Genomic DNA, 23,443 nt, shown 5'->3' with positions numbered 1-23,443 from the left:
TGACTGTCAAATCAATTTACTCCCTGGGGCACAGCTCCCTGTAGGCAAGCTGTACGCCATGTCAGACAGAGAGATGCAGGAGCTAAGAGAGTTCATTGACAAGAACCTGAAGAGAGGGTTCATCAGAGAGTCCAGGGCGGTGGGGGGCAGCCCAGTGTTTTTTGTGGATAAAAAAAACACGAACAAGCCGAGGCTTGTGTGTGACTTCAGGGCCTTAAATGCAGTGTCAGAACCAGTGGCTTTCCCTATGCCCAGGATTGACGACATTTTGACAAGGGTCAGGAAGGGAAAGATTTTTACTAAACTGGACCTAAGGGGGGCGTACAACCTGATACGAATAAGGAAGGGGGATGAATGGAAAACCACCATGTTCACCCCTTTGGGGGCATTTGAATATTTAGTTATGCCCTTCGGCCTACAAGGAGGCTCCGCGTGCTTTCAATCGTTTATGAACCACGTCCTGGGGCCTTTGCTTTACAAGAATTGTGTGGCCTTCTTAGACGACGTGTTGGTGTATTCTGAGAATGAGGAGCAGCATGTGAGAGACGTCAGAGAAGTGTTGAGCAGGCTGCAAGCCAACCAGCTGTGGGTGAAACTGGAGAAGTGTCAGTTTCATACCAAGGAGGTGGAATTCCTGGGGTATCGCCTGTCAGACAAGGGATTGGCCATGGATCCCGGCAAGGTCCAGGCGGTGCTGGAATGGAAAACACCCAAAACAAGGAAGGATGTGCAGAGGTTCCTAGGATTTGGGAACTTCTATCGTAAGTTCATCCGAAACTTTGCCCACCTGACGGCGCCCATTACGGACTGTCTCAGCAGTAAGAAGAAGTTCGTTTGGACTGAGGAGGCGGAGCGAGCATTTGAGGAACTAAAAAGGGCCTTCGCCTCGGAACAACAACTCCTGCATGTGGATTTACAAAAACCGATGAGAGTGGAAACTGACGCATCAGACAGAGCTATTGGGGCGGTGCTTCTGCAGCCAGGGAAGGAGGAGTCAGAGTGGAGACCGTGTGCCTTTTTTTCGCGAAAGCTGAACAAATCCGAGAGGAACTACACGGTGTATGACCGAGAACTACTAGCCATTCATGAGGCGTTCCGGAGATGGAGGCACATGCTAATTGGCGCACAACATAAGGTGCAAGTGTGCACTGACCACAAGAACCTAGAGTATTGGAGGACGGCACGAGTGCTCAACCAACGGCAAGTGAGATGGGCCCAGGAGTTCTCCAAATTTAACTTTGAGATTTGTTACGTGCCAGGCCCAGAGAACATTAGGGCGGACGCTCTCTCACGCAAACCTGAATATTTGGAGGGGGAGGGAGCACCCGAAGAGAGACATGTCATTCCAGAGGACCGCTGGGTGTGTGGGGCGGCATTGGTGGGACAAAGAGAACTGGTAGAGGAAACAGAGAATGATGAATACGCCCAGAATAAGCTCAGAGGTCTTAGGGGTGAGGGAGAGGAACCAGGGGGTTTCGAGGAAAGAAATGGAGCTTTGTATTACAAAGGGGCACTGTATATCCCTGAAGGAGACTTAAGGGGGAGGGTACTCAAGCAGTTGCACGACAGCCCCACGGCGGGGCATTTTGGACAACACAAAACCATGTGGTTGGTCACCAGGGAATTTTGGTGGCCTAAGGTGAGGGAAGATGTACGGGAGTATGTAAGAGGGTGTGAGCAATGCCAGCGAGCCAAAGGGGAGAGGCGGGCACCGGCGGGGCTATTAGAACCCTTACCAACCCCAGAACGACCTTGGGAGGCAGTGTCGATAGATTTTATGACTGATCTGCCGAAGTCCAAGGGGAAAACAGCCATCATGGTGGTGGTAGACCTACTAACAAAGATGTGCCACTTTGTAGCCTGCTCGCATGCAGTCACGGCGGAAGAGACAGCGAAGTTATTTGTAGAACACATTTTTAGGTTGCACGGGGTGCCATTGAGGGTGGTCTCAGACCGAGGAAAACAATTTACTTCCAGGTTCTGGAGGAAGCTCATGAGCTTACTGCAGGTGGAGGTCAACTTTTCGACTGCCCGGCACCCTGAAACCAACGGGCAGGCGGAAAGAGCAAACGGGGTCCTCCAGCAATACCTGAGGTGTTATGTCAATGACAGAGAGAATGACTGGGTAGAAAAGTTGGCGCTGGCGGAATTTGCCTACAACAATGCCGAGAATGTGTCCACAGGGTTGAGCCCCTTCTTGGCTAATTATGGGTGTCATCCCAGGGCTTTCCCAGGGGGAGAAGGGGAGAGATGGGGTGTCCCGGCAGCCGAGCATTTTGTAGAAGAAATGGAAGCAATCCATCGTCAGCTCCGACTCAACTTAGAAAGGGCGAAGGAAGAATACAAGAGGCAGGCAGACAAGAACCGAAGGGAAGGTGAAACCATAAGGGTGGGATATAGGGTGTGGCTGTCAACCCAAGGGTTGCCGTTCAAAGGAGGTTGTAAGAAATTAAGACCCAGGAGATTGGGTCCCTTTGAGGTCATTCAACAGGTCAACCCAGTGGCTTTCAGGCTCCGGTTACCCAACCACATGAAACTGCACCCAGTATTTCACAGGTCGTTACTGTCACCGTATGAGGGGGGACGAGAAGGGATGGCCACTCGGGGACCGGTCATAGAAGAAAGGGAATGCAGCAGCCATGTGGCAGAAATCCTCGACGCCAGATGGAAGGGGGATCAGGTGGAGTATTTGGTAGCGTGGGAAGGAGAACCGGAGTCAGAAAACACTTGGGTAATGGCAGAAGATATCAATGACGAGGTATTGATAGAAACGTTCCATCAAAGGTTCCCAAGGAAACCTCAGCCTGTGGAGAGGTTCCGGAGGGAATACTTTGGGACCACCGATGAGGAGGAGGAGTTGGAAGGATTCTCGGAATCGGAAGGGGAAGGGGAGATGGACTCTGAGGAGGAGGAGTACTTCGAGACCAGGAACCGCAACAGGTGGAGAGAAGTGTTCGGGACATCGGAAGATGAAGGAAGTTCATTCCGGGGTTTGCCTCCTCACCGCCCGTAGAGGAGGGGGCGAGAGGGGATGAAGGGGGCCCTGGAGGGGAGGTGGATGTCAGGGAACTGCCATCGGAAGGAAGGGAAGTGAAAGGGCTCACACAGGTTGGGAGAGACTCAGCAGCTGAAGAGGGAACCAGTAGGGGGAGAGGAGCTGAGCTGAGGGAAAGGGAGCTGGAGGGATGGCTCAGAGACACTTCCAGCGAAAACAGTGGGGAGGTTTCAGGACCTCCTGTAGGGACACCCACTCCTCGCCGGAAACTGTCACGCAGAGAGTCCAGAAGACGTGTTTCCGTTAAGGAGCTTTTATGTTGGAAGCGATTCCGAAAGCAACCACTGTCGGAATCTGCCAGCGACTGACGGAGCCATGTTTAAGGGGCTCCGTTACAGACAGAGGTTTGCAAACTTGACCAAACTCTGAGGGACTAGGATTTTACACACAAGCAGCTCATCGTCCCATCACACAGGGTGTGCTGACGTCCCAAGACATAAGTGCGCCACTGCAGAACTGGAGGGGGGGGCTCTTCACTGAAAATTGGGGGGGGGGGGCTTGACACCCAAGGTCCCGCATAGATGGTACCCCTGGATTTAAGAAAAGTCACCATTTATTAAAGCCAGCCTGCCTTTCGAAAACAGAATTGAGAGAGTCTCAAAAACCAGAGGCCTTTTTTCAGCTGCACTGACTAAAATGGACAGTCAGTAACTTCAATTAAAGCTTGAGTTAGTCAATCTATTAATTAACATTAGCAGCACCTAATTTTATGTGTTTGAATTTTGATGCTGCATTTAAGTGCTGGTTCCTAAGTTTTTTTTAATAATTTATATTTTGAGCTGGCTGGGACGCAATAAGGAGGAAAAATGGAAACAAAATCTAAAGAACACACATTATTTTGGAGTGGTATTCCAAGCTATAACTAACATTTTAAAATGTAATCATTACACTACAAAACTTTAAAACCTTTTAAATGATTTTAATGAATATATAAATAAGAATTAAACACATTTACAGCTTTAGAAATATCACCAACACCATAATTGTTTCATAAAAAATAGCATACTTTTTGATTCATGAATCAAATAAAATGCAATTGGAAGTCAAGTCCACAGGTTTTCCCAAGCCTTGTTTGCTGAATATTGTTTTGACATTTCTTTGCTAGCTCACTTTGCTTCTCAACATTTGCATTATCCACTGAAATACCTATTTTTGCTTGAGATCTACCCAGTGACAAGACAGTTATGAATATGAGCTTGAAAGAAAAGTGCTGGATCAGAATATTGGACTGTATGTTCAGTTTATCTGAATGGGATCTACCAGTCAGATCCAATGCAGATAACTTGAGCATACAGTCTAATATTCAGCACTTTTCTTTCAAGCTCATATTCATAACTGTTTTGTCACTGGGTAGATCTCATGATGAAAAGATTTGTGCTAACACAATACGAATTACTGCTCCCTAGATCTGCTCTGGAAGGTTCAGGGAACCCTCAGAACAGATTTAGGGATGCATGAGGGGAGGAGAGGGAGAGAACATTTCACTGTACAAGGTGAAGTCTTACTGCAAAACAAATAAACCCACGAAAATATCAGAAAGCTTCACTTACTAGCATTCAGCCGAAGATAGTTAGACTTTTACTTGAAGCACCAGAGCTCAGCTACAGCTAATATACCAGGCAGATTCCTGTACAGGCCCCTCCTCCACAATCTGTAGGCCACTTCACAAGGCTTTCTCTAAAAAGGTGTGTGCCAACATTTCCAAACCTGGTCCCCTCCAGGTGTCTTGGGACTTTCTCTTCATCATCCCTGAGAACTGGCCATACTGCCTGGGGCTGATGGGGACTGTAGTCCAAAACATGCACAGGAGACACAAGTTTGGTGAAGGCTGGTGTACCTCGTGCAAATGGAGATCATGTGAACATGTATTGTGCCCTCTTGGGAACTTGTAAGTGACTGCTGTAACACAGCTTTGAAGCACAGCAGAAAATTCCGGGGTGGTGGATAAGTCCTGTTCATTATTACATTCCTCTTTTCAACCTGTGTAGAAAAAGCATCCCTTATTCATTTTCACCCATGAGAGTTGAGTAACATTCAATTTTTCCCTTGAGCCATAAGCAGAAATTCAACATAAAAAGAAATCACAATCTTCTTTGGTATAGGACTAGGAAGAGATTGCCAGGTTCCCAGCGCCAGCTCAGATTGTTACATGTCTGAAAGCTTGACAGCTCAGTCCTGCCAGGGTTGCAAATATTTCCTGTGTCACAGAAACGCCTAGAAGGGTATAATCTTTGGTCCAAATGATGGTGACAGACCCACTGTTTTCAGACATGGGTATCCCAATCACACATTTTATAGATACTGACAGGAGCAAACCAGTTATGGCTGGTTTTCAGCCACATTCCTGAAGAGGCAGTTAGCCCAGAAGGGATCTGATCAGTACCTTCAAAGCAGTAAGGAAACAAGCACTTGAGGGGATCTTATTTTAATGCATGACAGGAAAAGAAGACTTGTACCAAGAACAGATCTCCCATAGATCAAGGCACAGAGGAGAGTGACCCCATAAGCAGCACCCTCCCTCCATAGATGTGCTTTACAATCTTTAGTGAGCACTGCACAGCAGTGAAAATCAAATATTTGTCCTTCTGGTAACCAGCAGTGCTACTCAAAATGGCTGCCATGGGAGGTGTGGCGGTTTGTCCCATTACCATGGAGACACAGAGGAAAGGTTTCAAGTTAACAGGCAAGGCCCTACTGCTTGAGGGGCACCTTCTGGCGGAAAGGAAGAACAGGAAAGACTGGGTTTGGGGAATGAGGACACCCTCTGCCACTAAGTCATCTAGGAAACAATACCCTCGCCCCTTATTTTGCCTGCCCAAGGGCATGTATATCTGCATTTTCCAGCACATAAACCTTCTGGCCCTCCTTTCCTGGCATCACCACATGATTCAGCATTGCCTGCGCCACAGTCACTGTTGGGACAGAAAGGGCTGTGGGGCAGACAAGGGCTACCACTCCTAGGAATTTCTGTGCCATCCACTCTGCTGGCCGAGACTCCTGGCGATCACACAGCAGCACTCTGTAGGAGACAGAAGGAGAAAACCACTTCCTTTCAGTTGTCTGATGTCACCAGGTATCACGGCTGCTCAGAATGGTGACTTCTGGAAGGCAACAGATAACACACTGGATACCTTTTAGAGTACAAGCAAGCAGGGAGGGGGAAGCTGCAAATATCACGGGCATTTCTGGAGACAGCAAAATCAGTGAATCATATAAAAGACCAAGTGTATTGGATTCAGGACAGTGAATACAGTAATTTTTCAAACAGGGCATATTAAGTATCTGCCTCAGGCCCCAACATGGAAGCTACAGTGGTTCCAGCGTAGGGGGCTGTTCACTCCTGCTGAAACAGCAACCCAGTTTATACAGAGGTGGGAGCTACTGGTTTGGGGGTTATTATTTACTTATATTTATCTGTCACTTACTACAAAGAAATTGTCTCCAAGTGACTTGCTTTTATTTAAAAAAAGCAATATAAGATTAAACTTCAAATACTTCAGAAGATAAAACATTATCAACTAAAAGTGTTCATTCTGCAACAACATGAAAAGGCACATCCCACCTAACTGAAATAATAACTCTAATTAAGAGAGAAATGCCTGAGTGAATAGGAATGTCTTCACCTGGTGCCTAAAGGTTAACAGTGAAGGCACTAGGTGCATCTCTCTGGGGAGAGAATTCCAGAGTCAGGGAGCCATCACTGAGAAGGCCTGATCTTGTGTTGCCACCCTCCACACCCCAGATAATGAATGCAGGGTCTAGGCAGGTTAATGAAGGGAAAGGGGCAGCCCCGCAGGTAAGTCAATGCACTGGCATAATCTAACCAGGAGGTAGACAACGGAAGCTAGGCTCTCTTTCTCCAGATGAAGTCACAGCTGGGCCACCAGCTGGAACTCATGGAAGGAACTCTATGCCACCAAGGTCACTTTGCCTCCAGTGATAGGAGTGGATCCAGAAGTAACTCCACGTTGTGCATCTGCTTCTATAGGGGGAGTGTAACCCCATCCATAACAGGTTGAACCCCACCTATTCAGTCCAAGGAACCTCCATTAACAGTGATTCCATCTTATCTGAATTAAACTTCAGTTTACTGCGTCTCATCCTGGTCTAGAACATCCACTTCTACACCTGCAGAAATAGAGTTGCAAATCACCTGCAAATTAATGGCAATATACTCCACATTCCCTTCCAGTGGTTTCATGCAGATTTTAAACAGCATGGAAGATGTGGCACCTCACATCTCCTGAGCACAACCCTCTGGAGATGGCCATACAGACAGGACCAGAACCACCGTCAAGTGCCACCACCTACTGCCAATTCAGCTGCTCCAGAAGACTGAGAGATGAAAGAGAACCAACCGAGTCACATTCTCCTGCCTCTGTCCTGACAAAGATAATCAAACAGGATGACCAAGGCAGTTTCAGTCTAAACCAGGCCTAAACACAGGTGGAAATTGGTCTCATCCAAGAGAGCCTGGATCTGGTTAGTGACAACTCCCTCAAGAAGAGCTGGAACGCCCAACAGAATGTTGTCATAATGCGCACTTAGCCACTGTTGGGAGTAAAATGATGCCAAGCGACCTGTTGCAAATAAGAGCCAGTGTTATGTGGGAGGGCTGAACTTGGAACTGAGGCGATCAAGATTCAAATATCTGTTCAGTCATAAAACCCACTGGGGAGGCCTCTGGTAAGTCAGTATCTTGGATTCCAACTGGCTTCACAGGTTGAGCGGATTATGCCATAACCTCATACCTGTGACCCTGGGTTTCCTTTGAGATGGAAAGATAAGTAGGATGGATTACATCAAGCCAAACTGCCCTTGGAAGGATGGAGCCATAACCACTATTTTACCAACTTCTTTAATAATACCTATACCAAACGGTGGTTAAAGGGTAACCAATCCAGGGCAACTGAACTGGCATTATATACCCCCTGAGACCAAACTGGAACAGTCCTCTTCTACTACAAACTTTGGAAAGTTGTTTCGTTAGTTATGCCTGTGCGCTTCTCCCAGACCTTCTCCCTGCTTTTGCGGGAGGTGGGGGAATTCCCCCATCTCCCGCAAAAGCCCACAGGAGCCACGCACCCTTTAAGGAGTACACGGCTCCTGCGGGCTTTTCTATGAGGAGGGAGAAGGGACTGATGCGGCCAGTCAGTCCCTTGTCTCTCCTCGGGGAAAAGCCAGCAAGAGTGGCGCGCTCTTTAAAGGGTGTGCGGCTCCTGCGGGCTTTTCTACGAGGGTGGGGAATTCCCCCACCTCCCGCAAAAGCCTGCAGAAGCCGCGCGCTCTTTAAAGGGTGCGTGGCTCCTGTGGGCTTTTCTACGAGGTGGGAGAAGGGACTGGTGCAGCCAGTCAGTCCCTTCTCCCTCCTGGGGAAAAGCCTGCAAGAGCCGCACAGAGCTTGTGTGCGGCTCTTGAGGACATTTCCCGCCTGCCTCCCCCCTGCATTCGCTCCATAGGACGCACACACATTTCCCCTTGCTTTTTAGGAGGGAAAAGTGCGTCCTATAGAGCAGAAATTAAGGTATTTTTTGTTTCACTGGGTGCAGGGCTGCTCGTGTCTTATCCACAGGTTACGTTGGACTGAAGCCTCCTCACATCCACACACTGTGCTTTGGGACCTGCTCCCGAGTAGACAACAAGATGGGAGTTGACTAGTTCGTGCCTGTTGGGAGGAGAAGGTTTAAATACATAGATCTGCAGGGGTGGGTCAGTCAATGCACAGAAGTGTAACCCGCCCCCAAGCGCTACTGTGATGTGCCCATCAACCACTCATCATCCCCACAACGGCCGTCAATAGTTGACTGCTTTTCCTTCTATCTCACCCACACATCCCCAATCTACACACAGACACACAAACAAACACACACTTTGCATTACTTACGCTGGTCTAAAAATGGAGCAATGGTCAAAGCCAACTGCTTGGACCCTGTCCTCTGCTTCACCCTGTAGGAGAAGAGGAAATGAAATATCAGATCTCTCACACACATGTTCATTTATTTACATACAAAAGTTTTATCCTGCACTTTTAACATAGATTCATTTTTCTAGGGTAGTTAACACAGTAATAAGATACAAGAGGTACAATTTAAAATATTACTGTTATTATACAATGAAACTAACTCAGCAAATTAAAAACCATCTGAAACATCAACACCCAATTTAAAGAGTGTAAAATCAAGTTGCTCCAAGTTTTAAAATATTTCACTTTTTAAGAGACTGGGAAAACAACTTGTTTGGATTTTTATCTGGGACCTAAAATGTATTAGAACTTAGGGATTAAAACCAATATTTTGAATTGAACCTGAAAACACTGGGAGCCAGTAGAGTTGTTTCTATGCAGGCAAGATATGATCTTTTTGCCTGATTCCTGTTCACAACCTAGCTGCAGTATTCCATACTGTCTTCAAAGGCAGCCCCATGAAAAGTGCACTGCAGTAATCCAGCTTCAAAATTACCAGGGCACGGGCAGCTGATGAAGCAATCCTATACACAAGAAGCAAAACACCGTAAAGTACACCAGATCCAAACTCTGTTCAGGAATGCAGCTTCTCCTGTCGGAGCTGGCCTAAGCCTGGCAGAAGAAAAGCGAGCCTTTAAAACAGGGTTTGAGTAACACTTCCCTTTTCATCAGTGTAACTTACACTGGATTACCAGGTCATGAAACTGAGCTGCATGGGCTGAGGATCCAACCCAAGCCCCCCCCCTCTTGCCCCACCACATCCCTTTATTAGGGCTTACGTTGGCTTCGCATCTACAGCACACCATATTATGGCAGGGATACTGACCTTGACCTCTTCATTTTGAACCACAAACACTGAGTTGCTTCTGGGTTTTTTTTGTGTGTGTGCACGCTCGTGTGTGTAGTGCTGATAGTGTCAGGCCAAGACTGGGGAGACCCAGGTTCAAATTATTCCTCAGCTATGAAAGCTACGTGATGATCATGGACCAGTTACTAATCTCTCTCAGCTAACAAACCCCAGAGGGCTTTTGTGAAAGTTTAATGGTCTGGGGGAGGGAGAGAAAACCCTGTAAACCACCTTGGAGGAAAGGCAATAATTAATAATAATAATAATAATAATAATAGCTTCTGCTAATATCCAGAATAGCAGTAGAATGAAGAGTAGAGCCTAGAGCCACAGCCATCTGTACATAAAATTAAAACCTAGAACTTGGCATTTAAGGACAGAATTCAGAACAGCTCAGAAAACTGGTGTCTCCTCCCATAGATTGATTACTTTGTTTTGAAAGACAATTCAAGACCTGGGGAACCTGTGGCTCACCCAATGTTGCTGGGCTGCAACTCGCAGCTGATGAGTACTGGAGTCTGGCAACATCTGGAGGGCCAGAGGGTTTGCACCCCAGGACTAGGCTCTCTCCAACAAGACACACCTTAACCCGGAGGTAGAAGAAGCGGCTCGAGCTATTGGCCCCTTTGCTCGACTGCAGGACGAAGTGGTGACAGCCGCCAGCTTTGGCGAGTCTCGCAGAGTGCTCAACGTAGTCACGGTCGACCCGCACAAATCCATCCTGCAGGCCAGAGAAAGTAACATTTATTTGGAAATCCTCTCTATTCCAAAGGGTAAGGGTGACTCAAGCCATATTTAAATACCAATAATTTCCACTCAGTAGGTTGAACTAGCAGGTGACAGCTAGTGCAGGGCAACACTTGGACTGAAAAGACCTGTGTTCAAGGTGGGCAAGCTAGTCTTTCTCTCAGTCCAGTGTACCTCACAGGGTTGTTGTGAACAAAGAATTAGATAACCTCATGCAACTTGGAAGAAATGTTGTGCATATGTAATAAATGAACAACTCCTATTGCATCCTCTGCCAAGGTCCCAACGCTCCCATTTCACCCTCACAGCTCCCTCACAAAGGAAAAGAAAGCAAACATTAGGCCACACCCCTTTGGACTTGGAGGAATCTTGAAATATGCCCTGAAATACTTTATGGACTGTAGCTTTAACAATGGAAATTTAGCTGATCCGTTCAGAAGGAAGAAAAGGATTGACAGGTTGGAGTTTCCCCGAGATTTGCTCTTTAGCATTAAAGAAAATGAAGAAGACCTGCAGAAGGGACTTGGAAAAGAGTTAAGAGCCTCGGACATAAGATTACCAGGTTGATGGACTTTATGGAGTTGACGGAAAGGACTGGCAGAATCCGAAACCTGGGAGAGGAGATGGTGGAAGAAGATTGGAAAATTTAAAGTTTATATATAGACTTATGGTAAAACTAATGAGTGATAGAAAAATGGTGGAATGATTTTTTATGGGCTTAGCAGAAATGTTATAAGGAGTTAAGCATATATAAGTATTTTAGTTTTAATGGAAAATAAGGTTAAAAATACGTTATTTACAATATTACAGAAAATGGAGAAAGATGGAAAGGATTTGCTGAAACAATTAATAGAAGTGGAATACAAAAAGGGAGGTGAGAGGAGGTCGAGGAAACAAGGGAATGAAAGATAAGAGTATGGAAAAGAGATGATGTATGTTTTTAAATTGTTTTTGTTTTGTTTCATTTAGGGTTAAGGTTAGGGAGTGGGGTTTGTTTAGTTTAGTTTAATGTGTTTAGTTTTGAGTTTAGGTTGTGTTTTGTATTGTCTATATATTGTATTGTATTGTTTTTTTCTTTTTGCTTTTCTCCTTTGTTTTTTTCTGTTTTTTCTTTCTTGATTTTTTTTTCTTTTTGTAATCTATAAAAGTAATAAATATTATTTTTTAAAAAAAAAACATTAGGCCACACCAAAGTGCTTGGGTGGCTGCTTCATGCAGCTCCCATTTCCTTTTACTCCGGAGACAGGTAGCCACTTTTCCTTTGAGAAACCTTCCAGGGATCACATGCCAGTGGCAAAAATGTGCGGAACAAGAGATGTGAATTTTACATTTGCATACTAGGCTAGTTTCTTCACAGGCCACTCTCCATCCTCCATGCAGGCAAGCAAGAAGCATCACCAGGAGATGTGGCTGAGGGAAGCGGCAGCTGTGGAGGGTGTGTGGCATGGGGAGATGGTTACGGAACCAATACAGGTGCTTGAATGGCTCCTGACCTGAGGCTCCCCATGGCTGTGTGGGCCTTGCTATCTTCCTCAGTTCCTCCCACCCCCAAAATACTGCCCCGCCCTCCTGCTGGCATTGGTTGCTCACCACTCCGGCTTTGGCCTTTGTTGTCCCCAGGCAGCAAAACCCAACATCATGGCCTTGGAAGGCAGCCGCCGATTCATCCAGTTTCTCAAAGTCAACAACTTCTTGTGACTGGGATGCAGAGCACGAGAGGAGCCAAAAGAAGGAGAAAACAACATGCAAATCTTCAAATTTAAAAAATGACCCACGTGGAGGAATGAAGCTTCAAACAAATAAGTAAACTCACTTCTATCTCCTGGTGTAGCTGTCATCACACTCCCTAGAAGCGTCCACACCTCCACACATGTGGAAGCCAAGCACAGACTACTTATGTGTGTATGGGGGGGGGGAATACATACGTTAAGCGGTGTTGTAACCCCATCTCTCATCTGCTGGCTCTGCCATTCTTTCCTAGAGAGCAGAAATCTACAATTTCTCCAAGGATTGTTTGGCCAACCCACACCTCTCTGCTCCAGACCTCCTGCCAGCCAGTGTGGGGGATTCTTGCAGGGCAGAGCTGGGCAGCTTGTCTGCAGCCCCATACCACATTCTGTATTGCCCCCAATGCTTCCTGAAGCATCCCATAAGAGTGTCTTCTTTGTTGTTCTTTTGGTTATAAGTTTTACCTATAATATTAATTGATTCCCCCTGTGCGTTTTGTGTAACATTCTGAATACTGTTGGCTCTATTCGGAGAGCAACTTTTATCAGCCAAGCCCACCGTCTTAAGAGATGTCTCTGTGGTTTCTGACAGAGAAATCCAGCAGCAACATCTTGGCGTGACAGCAGAGTTATTAAAGAAACACAAATGAGCATCTTGTTGTATGAAACAGTGTTAATTGGCCGGCACTGCTCAGAAACAGGAAAAATTGACTCAGTGCACCCTGAGGTTGTGTTTCCAGATGGGGAGAGAAGCCAGGCATGTTGCAGGCAGTGGGCTGCCCACCACAAGGAGGATTCAACACAGGTAGCCATCCTTTTGGGGTCGTCCCTTCTGGGGGTGAAGGACTGCACCCAAATGGAAGTAGCAGACCCTAGGTGAGAGGCAGGGAAGTGAAGATCTCCCAGGATGAGACACTGGGAGAGGAAAGGGAAGATCTCTGGCGAGAGCTCCATCCACCAAAGTAGGATGGCGCATGACTAGCCCAAGAGCATCATGAGCACAAATCCAACATGAATGAGCCCTAAATAGGATGCCTGGAGGAACCCTGGTGTGGTCTAGTGGTGGAAAAGTCAGACTAGGGTTGGAGGAGACCCAGGTTTGAATCCCCAGGAAGCTCAGGGGCTTACCTATCTCTTAGCTTAGTAAACAAAACTGTGCGCTCTGGCACTTGTCAAGGTGACCGGTTGCACCAGAAGCAGTTTAGTCCTGCTGGCCACATGACCCAGAAAGCTGCCTGTGGACAAACACCAGCTTCCTTGGCCTGAAGCAAGATGAGCGCCACACCCCATAGTCGCCTTTGACTGGACAACCGTCCAGGGGTCCTTTACCCTTACCTTACCATAGCTTACTCTACCTCACAGCGTTGGTGGGAGGACAAAACGGGGGTGAGGGAAAGAGAATCTGGATCTATGTTTAAAAATCAACAATGACTTAAGGAACATTTGCTTTCATTACCACATTGCTGTAAAGTGATCCTTCCAACTTCCGGCGGCCAATGAGGGTAATCTTGGAGAAAAGCTGTCGCCTCAAGAGCTCAGCTAGGAGTTCCTTCCCAGTTTCACCAGAAGCACCCAAGATGAAACAGGTTTGGTTCTTCTCCTGGAAACTCTTCCAGAAGCTCTTCATTTCTTCTGTGCTGGGGACAGTCATGCTGTTGGCAGGTCAACAGAGGTGGCGGAGAGGGGACCACAATCCTATGTAAACTATACACTTACCTGGGGATAAGTCATAAGAGGGTCAGTATGGTATAGTGGTTAGAGGGTTGAGCTCAGACCTGAGAGGCCGGGGTTGAAATCCCTGTTCAGTCATGAAACTCACTGGGTGATCTTGGGTAACTCACAGTCTCTTAGCCGAACCTAATTCACAGGGTTGTTGTGAGGATTAAAGATGAACATACTTCAAGGGACACAGGTGGCGCTGTGGGTTAAACCACAGAGCCTAGGACTTGCTGATCAGAAGGTCGGCGGTTCGAATCCCTGCGACGGGGTGAGCTCCCGTTGCTCGGTCCCTGCTCCTGCCAACCTAGCAGTTCGAAAGCACATCAAAGTGCAAGTAGATAAATAGGTACCGCTCCGGCGGGAAGGTAAACGGCGTTTCTGTGCGCTGCTGTGGTTCGCCAGAAGCGGCTTAGTCATGCTGGCCACATGACCCAGAAGCTGTACGCCGGCTCCCTCGGCCAATAAATCGAGATGAGCACCACAACCCCAGAGTCGGCCACAACTGGACCTAATGGTCAGTGGTCCCTTTACGTTTACTTCAAGGGAAGTCATAGCACTGCTCTATTCTGCCTTGGTCACACCAGGAGTCCTGTGTACCACAATTTAAGAAGGATATTGACAAACTGGAATGTGTGCAGAGGAGGGCAACCAACATGGCCAAGGGTCTGGAAACCAAGCCTTATGACGAATGGTTGAAGGAGTTGGTAATGTTTAGCCTGGAAAAGAGGAGACTGAGAGGAGATAGGAGAGCCCAGAGGCGCAGTAGCCCTGGGCAGGGATTTTTGAGGGTGCATGAATCAGATGCCCCCCACAGGTGCCCCTGGTGCAGCGCAGCCCGGTCAGAGGAACCAACGTTTGCGGGGACGAGCACTGGGCCACATGGGGGGCACCTGTGTGGGAGCGCCTGGTTCACACCCACAAGTGCAATGTCAGCTGGCTGTGTTCCCCGCTGTGCGGCAGGTAGGAGGCGCAGCACAACCCTGCTTGGATCTGGGGCGGGGTCACTCTGGCAGGGTTGACGGCAAGGGCTGGGGTGCCATGGTGGGCTCCTTCGCCCTCCCCCCCTGCCTTGCACACATCCCTCCAGCTCACATGTGCCTCCCCAGGCGCCATGAGCTCATGAAACGTCACGGTGATAGCCATCTTCAAATATCTAAAGAGCTGTCACAAGGAGCCAGCTTGTTTTCTCCTGGTCTGGAGGGCAGGACTCAAACCAAAGGCTTTAAGTTACAAGAAAGGAGATTCTGACTGAACATCAGGAAGAACTTTCTGACGGCAAAAGCTGTTAGACAGTGCAAGGGACTTTCCTTCCTTGGAGGTTTTTGAGCAGCACTTGGATGGCCATCTGCCAAGGATGCTTTAGTTGAGATTTCTGCAGGAGGGGTTGGACTAGATGACCCTTGGGATCCCTTCCATCTCTACCATTCTAAGAATTTAAGAGCCTGCTGGATGAGGTGAGAGGCTCATCTAGTCAGGCATCCTGCTCTCAGGTGGCCGTAGGAGGACCTTAATGCAACAGCCTTTATCTCCCCAATTGTCATCTCAGCAACTGGCAGTCAGAGGTTCACTTCCTTTGACAGTGGCAGGAGAACAAAGCCATCGTGTCTCCTATTCACTGACAGGCTCTAATCTCCCTGACTTTGCCTAATTCCATTTCAGAGCCACCCAAGTTGGTAGCTAGTGTGAAATTTTGTGGCAGCTAATTCCATAGGTGAATTGTCTGTCTTGAATCTTCCCATATTCATTCCCACTGAAGTCAACAGGGATGAGTAAAAAAGGGGAAGATTGATTGCACTGTTAGGCAAGAGAACCACCATTTTTTTAAGCCTGTCAAGAAAATGGGACAGTCAATTGCAAGGTATTTCATTTTCTTTCTTTTCTTTTTTAAAAAGAGCATTCTTTTGAAAGCCTCTATCAATATACTGCATGACTTTTGCATCTTGGGCAGGCAATCCTGTCATCCTATCCCAGCATCGAGGAAACTTTGCTCCTCCAGATGAAGGCTGAACTCCCACTGCCATTCCTGCCCACTGGGGCTGATGAGAGTGGGAGTCCCCCCTCACCTGCACTTCCCACCCCTTTGCTACCTTACCATGTACACCACCTGGAGCTCCTTGGAGGAAAAAGCTGCAATATAGATGCAACAAACAAGCAAGCAAACATGCAAGCAAACAATGACATCATTGCAAGCCCCACCTACTTCTAAGCGACTTAGATCCTGGTTTAAGAACAGACATGATTTCAAACCAGATACCAGTGCTGGTTCATAGAACTGCAGAGTTGGAAGGGATCCCCAAGAGTCATCTAGTCCAACCCCTCAGCTTCTAGATTCTAGAAGCTGTCAGCATGCGACAGTGGCCCCACCCCAGGAACAGCTAAACCAGGTGAAGGTAGCCAATGGGTCTCAGACCCTTGATGAGTTACGGAGTTCCCCTGCATGTGAAGACAGGCTCTGGGCGGAAGATATCAAGAGTGGGTCCAACCCTCAAGCCCCTACATGTGCAGTCGAGGGAAGTGGGGGGTCTATGGGGCTCCTCAGCCTAGGAAGGTAAGAGAAGGAAAACTCTGGTCCTAAACCTCTGCTGCCATGAGGGTTATCTTTGGAGGAAGAAAAGGTTTAGGAGTAAATCCTACAAAAATCCTGAGGGGCGTCCCCAAGACGATGAGATGGTGCCTCCTGCCAGCAACTCCTGCGGGTGCCAAACACATGGCTCTGCTTCCCTTGGCACATCAGTTCGGCTGAGAGGCGTCTTGTTCTCCCGACAAGCCCAGGCCCTCCGCCCACACTGACGGGGACACGGGCGCTGCTAACACAGCGCTTTGGCTTCACCCTCAGAGGCGCACTCCATTGCCCCAGTCCGCCCAGCCCCCGCCCTCTTCCGCCTCCCCAGCTCCGCCCCCGCGTCGCCAGGTGCGGCCGCGCATGGATCGCCCTTGGGGGCAAAGGGCGCCGGGGATCGGGGCCCCTGGGCAGCCCCGGCTCCTGCCCGCAGACCCCCCCCAGGGGCGCCCCCTCTGGCTCCTCTCCGGGGGCAGCTTCGTTCCCCAAACCCCTTCCCGGGGCTGCGCAGCCGGAGAGCGGCGAGCCGAGCGGCGCGCTTCCTCCCCGCGCCCCACGCCACCTCCCGCGCCGCCCGCCCAACCGCCCGCCACTCACCGGCCGAGAGCAGACAAACCGCCGCCGCTCTTCCCTTTCTCCGCCGGGACGAAGCGCTCGAGGACGCATGCGCACGTGCGCGCCTCGCGCTCTCCGCCTCCCGAGCGGGATTGGAGAGCGGCGAGGGACGCCCCGGGGCCATCTAGTCCACCCCCGCAAAGCCAGGAAAATGTTTCGCGACGAAGATTCAGGATGAGCTGCGCATTTCCCCCCTGCTTCAACCGCCCCGTCGTGTTAATCTTGCGACATCTTTGGGCTGATGCATGTTCGCTTTTATTTGGGGTTTATTCTTCCTTTATCGTTTGGTCCCGGAAACGCATTTGCATCGGAGAATGAAATCTTAACAAAATGATCGCAAGCCTTTGCCCCCTCTCAAGGAACTTTTTTTTGGGGGGGGTAGGGCAGGGCGAGTCCAAAGGGGGGGCAGCAGGGCAGTTCCCCCCATCCACAAATATTGTTGAAGAGCATTGAAAGTACTCAATTATCTGAGGTTCTCTGCCCCCCCAGCAGAAGCCTGCCCCCCCCATATCCTTTTTGCGGGGTATTTATACTAAGGTTACCAGATTTTTTTCAAAGAATTCGGGACACTTAAAAAAAAAAAAGAGAAAAAAAGTTTGTTTGAAAAAATCATTTTTAAAGAAAATTAAGAAGTAATATCTTCTCTTCTGTGGTCTCCTCTGTCGCGCAGCCTTCCTCTGGGCCTGATCTCTTGGAGCGCTATCGGCTGTGGAATAGCCTCAGGCTGGGCCTGGGCTCAGCCACATGTCCTTGCTCTCCCGGTGCTCGCCTACCTCTCTTCCGCGGTGGCAGAGCAGCAAGGTCAGGGCTCCCCTCTGTGTTCTCCTTCCTCTTTTTCTCTTCCTTCTCCTTCTTCTCTCCTCCTTCTCCCTGTGTTGGCTCCAGGGTTTTTACTGGCCCTGGAGCGCCGCTGGGCAGTTGGCTGGGTGGCCAGGCGCTCTCACTCCTGGCTTGATTTGGCTCTCCGGTTCCCCCAGTTGGCATTCCAGGTGTCCCTGGTTCCGCCTTGGCAGTGGCAACCTCAGCAGCTTGGAGCCAGCCTGGTAGTGCAGTTGGCTCTGGCTGGCTTCAGGAGCTGCTCGCTGCCATGGTGCCCACCATTTTGCCTCGCCAGAAGTCCCCATATGATGTGTCTTGTGCCGTTGAACCAATCACGCAACATTCATTCCCAACTAATAAATCTACAACACTTAAAATATATATCTGGGGACATTAAATGAAATCCGGGGACATTCTGGGGACGGATTTTGTCCGGGGACTGTCCCTGGGAAACGGGGACATCTGGTAACCATAATTTATACCCATGATTTCCCAAGAAAAGCTCAGCAACTTTGATTTCCTAAAAAAAGCTCCCCCCTAACAAAAATCCTGGCTATGCCCATGGGGTCGGGCAGTTCATAGGTTGTTGTCCTATAATAAGCAGGGCCATGTCCCACTGACCATAGTAGAACTTGGAGACTTGGGCTGTGAACAGCACCCTGGCAGACAAATGCCAGATTGGGAAGTGGGCGGGCTTGGATTTTGCTAGGAGACAAGAATTTCAAACCTGAACAGCAGCCACAAGTTTGGCACATTCATGGTGCAATATGTTGGTATATAGCATTTCATATTTCCTTTCTCAGAGAATGTAATGTAAACAAAGTGTTTGCAAGTGCTGCTTTAGAAAAATAGTTGAAAGAGAGAAATTGGGGAAAGAATTAAGATTTGCCACCCCCCCACCCCAATCAGGGTTCTCAGCTGGTTGGGGCTAGTGGGGTCTAGTAACATCTCCTGGGCCACGGGTTTCCTCATCTTTGTGCAAGACAACTGATTTGGATAGACTTGTGACAGCCACTTCTTTGTTCCGTGCAGTGCTTTTATTCTAGGAAAAAAAGTGCCTGTACTGCGTACCCTTGAGTACCCCAAAAAACCCATCCCAAACCCAAACCCCCAAAAGTAAAACAAATTTACAGGCGTCTTCCAAAAACCCATCCCAAACCCAAACCCCAAAAAGTCCCATGGCAATCAGCAGATGGTAATGGTGCAGGATTGTGAAATCTGGAAGCCCCTAGTCATGAACTGGCACCTGGGCAGTGGATACAGATTCAGTCTCTCTGACTCAAGGAATGAGGCAGTTGAGCAGCTCAGCAGCTGTATCCGTGACTGAGCAGCCCTACTTAGGATCCACTCTGCTCACCTGAAAAAGAGGGAGGAGCTAGAAAAGGTGCCCTAAGCATAGTCTGCCTCCCCTTTCCCCCTGACTGGATTACTGCACCCAGTGGGGTGCACCTAGCGGTCGTAAAGGACAACTGAACTTTGGAACATGGAATATACAGACTTTGTTGGATAACACAGATAATGAGCATCCCAAATGCAGAACTGCCATCATTGCAGGAGAGCTGCAGTGTTTTAACATTGATATTGCAGTGCTTCAAGAAACTCGAAGAGCAGGTGAGGTGTTGAATGGTCTCTTTAAATTTGAAGGTTCATTATTGTTTCACAAGATGTGTATGTCTTTAAGGGCGAGAGCAAATAATGTGACCTAGTTTTGCAGGTGAAGCAGTATAGCAGGTGCTGTTAAGTTGTGGTAATTAAGCTGTTGGGTATGGTATATAAAGAGCATAGAATCATAGAGTTGGAAGAGACCACAAGGGCCATCGAGTCCAACCCCCTGCCAAGCAGGAAACACCATCAGAGCACTCCTGACATATGGTTGTCAAGCCTCTGCTTAAAGACCTCCAAAGAAGGAGACTCCACCACACTCCTTGGCAGCAAATTCCACTGTCGAACAGCTCTTACTGTCAGGAAGCTCTTCCCAATGTTTAGGTGGAATCTTCTTTCTTGTAGTTTGGATCCATTGCTCCGTGTCCGCTTCTCTGGAGCAGCAGAAAACAACCTTTCTCCCTCCTCTATGTGACATCCTTTTATATATTTGAACATGGCTATCATATCACCCCTTAACCTCCTCTTCTCCAGGCTAAACATGCCCAGCTCCCTTAGCCGTTCCTCATAAGGCATCGTTTCCAGGCCTTTGACCATTTTGGTTGCCCTCCTCTGGACACGTTCCAGTTTGTCAGTGTCCTTCTTGAACTGTGGTGCCCAGAACTGGACACAGTACTCCAGGTGAGGTCTGACCAGAGCAGAATACAGTGGCACTATTACTTCCCTTGATCTAGATGCTATACTCCTATTGATGCAGCCCAGAATTGCATTGGCTTTTTTAGCTGCCGCGTCACACTGTTGGCTCATGTCAAGTTTGTGGTCAACCAAGACTCCTAGATCCTTTTCACATGTACTGCTCTCAAGCCAGGTGTCCCCCATCTTGTATTTGTGCCTCTCATTTTTTTGCCCAAGTGCAATACTTTACATTTCTCCCTGTTAAAATTCATCTTGTTTCTTTTGGCCCAGTTCTCTAATCTGTCAACGTTGTTTTGAAGTGTGATCCTGTCCTCTGGGGTGTTAGCCACCCCTCCCAGTTTGGTGTCATCTGCAAATTTGATCAGGATGCCCTTGAGTCCATCATCCAAGTCGTTGTTAAAGATGTTGAATAAGACCGGTCCCAAGACAGAACCCTGTGGCACCCCACTAGTCACTCTTCTCCAGGATGAAGAGGAACCATTGATGAGCACCCTTTGGGTTCGGTCAGTCAGCCAGTTACAAATCCACTGAGTGGTAGCATAGTCAAGACTGCATTTTACCAGCTTCTTTACAAGAATATCATGGGGCACCTTGTCAAATGCCTTGCTGAAATCAAGGTAGGCTACACCCACTGTGTTCCCTTCATCTACCAGGCTTGTAATTCTGTCAAAAAACGAGATCAGGTTAGTCTGACATGACTTATTTTTCAGAAATCCATGCTGACTATTGGTGATCACAGCATTCCTTTCTAGGTGCTCACCGACTGTTTGCTTAATGATCTGCTCCAGAATCTTCCCTGGTATTGATGTCAGACTGACTGGGCGGTAATTATTTGGGTCCTCTCTTTTCCCCTTTTTGAAAATAGGGACAACATTTGCCCTCCTCCAGTCTGCCAGGACTTCGCCTGTTCTCCAGGAATTCTCAAAGATGACTGCCAGTGGTTCTGAGATCACATCTGCCAGTTCTTTTAATACTCTTGGATGCAGTTCATCTGGCCCTGGAGACTTGAATATATCTAAACTAGCCAAGTATTCTTGTACTATCTCCTTAGTTATTCTGGGCTGTGTTTCCTTTGCTGAATCATTTGCTTCAAATTCTTCAGGTTGGGCATTGTTTTCTTTATCGGAGAAGACTGAGGCAAAGAAGGCAGTGAGGAGTTCAGCCCTTTCTGTGTCCCCTGTTTGCATTTCACCATCTTCTCCTCTGAGTGACCCCACTGTTTCTTTGTTCTTCCTTTTGCTACGAACATACCCATAAAAGCCTTTTTTGTTGCTTTTAACCTCTCTAGCAAGCCTGAGTTCATTCTGTGCTTTAGCTTTTCTGACTTTGTGTCTACACGTGCTGGCTATTTGTTTGAATTCCTCTTTGGTGGTTTCCCCCCTTTTCCATTTTTTGTACACATCCTTTTTTAATCTTAACTCAGTTAAAAGTTCTTTAGATAGCCACCCTGGCTTCTTTAGGCACCTTCCATGCTTCCGTCTCATTGGTATTGCCTGAAGTTGTGCTTTTACTATCTCTCTCTTAACAAACTCCCAGCCATCATGAACTCCTTTTCCTTTTAGTATTACTGTCCTTGGGATCTCACCCAGCACTTCCCTAAGTTTTATGAAGTCGGCTTTCTTGATCATCAAAAAGATTTTCATTTATTCTCCACCGGAAAGATTTTTCTTCAAATCCTTTCAAAATATATTGTTCCCTGACATCCACCTCCCCCCCAGGACCCCCTCCACCCCCGGCCCAACCTGGTGACCCAACTTCGTCCCTTTCTTCGGCCGACGATGCGGGGGAACCCCCAGAAGGAGCTGTCGTCATCCTCTGAGGACTCAAAACCCGCTTCCCACCCGTTCTGATCCCTTCCCTTGGGGTGGGCCTCCCAGTCTGATTCTTCTTTCTCCGAAGCCTCTTCTCCCTCCCCTTCGGAGGCAGAAAAACCCACAAAATCCTCTTCATCGTCTGTGGTTCCAAATTGCTCCTCCCAGAATCTCGCTAGTGGTTTGGGTTTGTCCGGGAACAGGCGGTGAAATTCCGCCACCAGATACCCATCAGTGATTACCTCCGCGGGAACCCCTGTGTTTTCCGACCCGGGTTCTCCCTCCCAAGCCACCAAGTACTCCACCTGGCGCCCTCGCCACCTTGAATCAAGTATTTCCGTGGCCAAATTGCGGTGCTCCCTCTCTTCTACCTGCGGGTGTGTGGTGACTTCCCCCTCTCGCCCCGGGAACCCCCATCCTTCCCTGTACGGTGAGAGTAGGGACCTATGGAACACCGGGTGTATCTTCATGCTGTCAGGCAATTTGAGTTTGAATGCCACGGGGTTAACCTGCTGTGTTACCTCAAACGGTCCCAGCCGCCTGGGCTGCAACTTCTTGCACCCCCCCTTAAAAGGTAACCCTTGGGTTGACAACCACACACGATCTCCCACCCGTATGGTCTCCCCTTCCCTACGGCGCTTGTCTGCCTGCCGCTTGTAAATTTCCTTGGCCTGCTCCAAGTTCATCTTAAGTTGCTGGTGCAGGGCTTCCATTTCTTCCACAAACTGCTCTGCCGCCGGTACGCTCCAACCTTCCTCCCCACTCCCCGGGAAGGCCCTGGGGTGACACCCATAATTGGCCAGGAACGGGCTCATTCCCGTTGACACATGTTCAGCATTATTGTACGCAAATTCAGCCAGCGCTAGTTTCTCTACCCAGTCGTTCTGCCTCTCGTTGACGTAGCAGCGTAGGTATTGCTGTTCGCTCTTTCTGCTTGCCCGTTGGTTTCCGGGTGTCTCGCCGTTGAGAAGCCCACTTCGACCTGCAGCAAGCTCATGAGCTTCCTCCAGAAACGGGAAGTAAATTGTTTCCCGTGGTCGGAGATAACCCTCGAAGGAGCCCCATGTAACCTGAAGATGTGATCTACAAACAACCTGGCTGTTTCCTCTGCCGTGACCGCATGTGAGCAAGCTATAAAATGGCACATTTTTGTTAGTAGATCGACCACTACCATGACCGCTGTCTTCCCCCGGGATTTGGGCAAATCAGTCATAAAATCAATGGACACCACCTCCCACGGTTTCCCCGGCGTGGGTAAGGGTTCCAGTAATCCTGCGGGGGCA

The 23,443-nt window shown here is 48.5% G+C and overlaps 2 protein-coding genes and 1 long non-coding RNA gene across 6 annotated transcripts in view; 2 read left to right on the top strand and 1 right to left on the bottom strand.

Moving 5' to 3' along the window:
• Positions 1–3,959: 3,959 nt before the first annotated feature.
• On the bottom strand, positions 3,960–17,334 carry HTATIP2 (HIV-1 Tat interactive protein 2). Of its 4 annotated transcripts, none has more exons than XM_080996142.1 (6): positions 17,215–17,334; positions 13,795–14,054; positions 12,202–12,309; positions 10,448–10,585; positions 8,940–9,001; positions 3,960–6,074 (listed from the first exon to the last, which is right to left on the bottom strand). In XM_080996142.1, the coding sequence occupies exons 2-6, from the start codon at positions 13,987–13,989 to the stop codon at positions 5,858–5,860; spliced, it is 720 nt and encodes a 239-aa protein (XP_080852268.1). In that variant the 5' UTR covers positions 13,990–14,054; positions 17,215–17,334; the 3' UTR covers positions 3,960–5,857. The 4 variants fall into 4 exon arrangements, with proteins under 4 accessions (XP_080852268.1, XP_080852269.1, XP_080852270.1 ...); XM_080996143.1 differs by lacking the exon at positions 17,215–17,334 and adding an exon at positions 16,692–16,922; XM_080996144.1 differs by lacking the exons at positions 3,960–6,074; positions 17,215–17,334 and adding an exon at positions 8,366–8,720 and having other exon boundaries at positions 13,795–14,349.
• On the top strand, positions 6,028–12,437 carry LOC308471862. Its single transcript, XR_013983188.1, has 3 exons — positions 6,028–6,149; positions 6,206–7,741; positions 12,232–12,437. It is a non-coding gene; the product is annotated as an uncharacterized lncRNA (long non-coding RNA).
• LOC308471858 (1-phosphatidylinositol phosphodiesterase-like) overlaps positions 16,475–23,443 on the top strand; it is a 188,016-nt gene continuing 181,047 nt past the window's right edge. The window contains 1 exon segment of the mRNA XM_080996158.1: positions 16,475–16,605. Within this exon segment, the coding sequence (XP_080852284.1) occupies positions 16,583–16,605 (23 nt within the window). The 5' untranslated portion in view covers positions 16,475–16,582.

This window comes from Podarcis pityusensis (assembly GCF_964106645.2).
Source record: "Podarcis pityusensis genome assembly, chromosome: 2".
In the NCBI taxonomy this organism is placed as follows: Eukaryota; Metazoa; Chordata; class Lepidosauria; order Squamata; family Lacertidae; genus Podarcis; species Podarcis pityusensis.
This window is presented reverse-complemented; position numbering and strand designations above follow the sequence as displayed.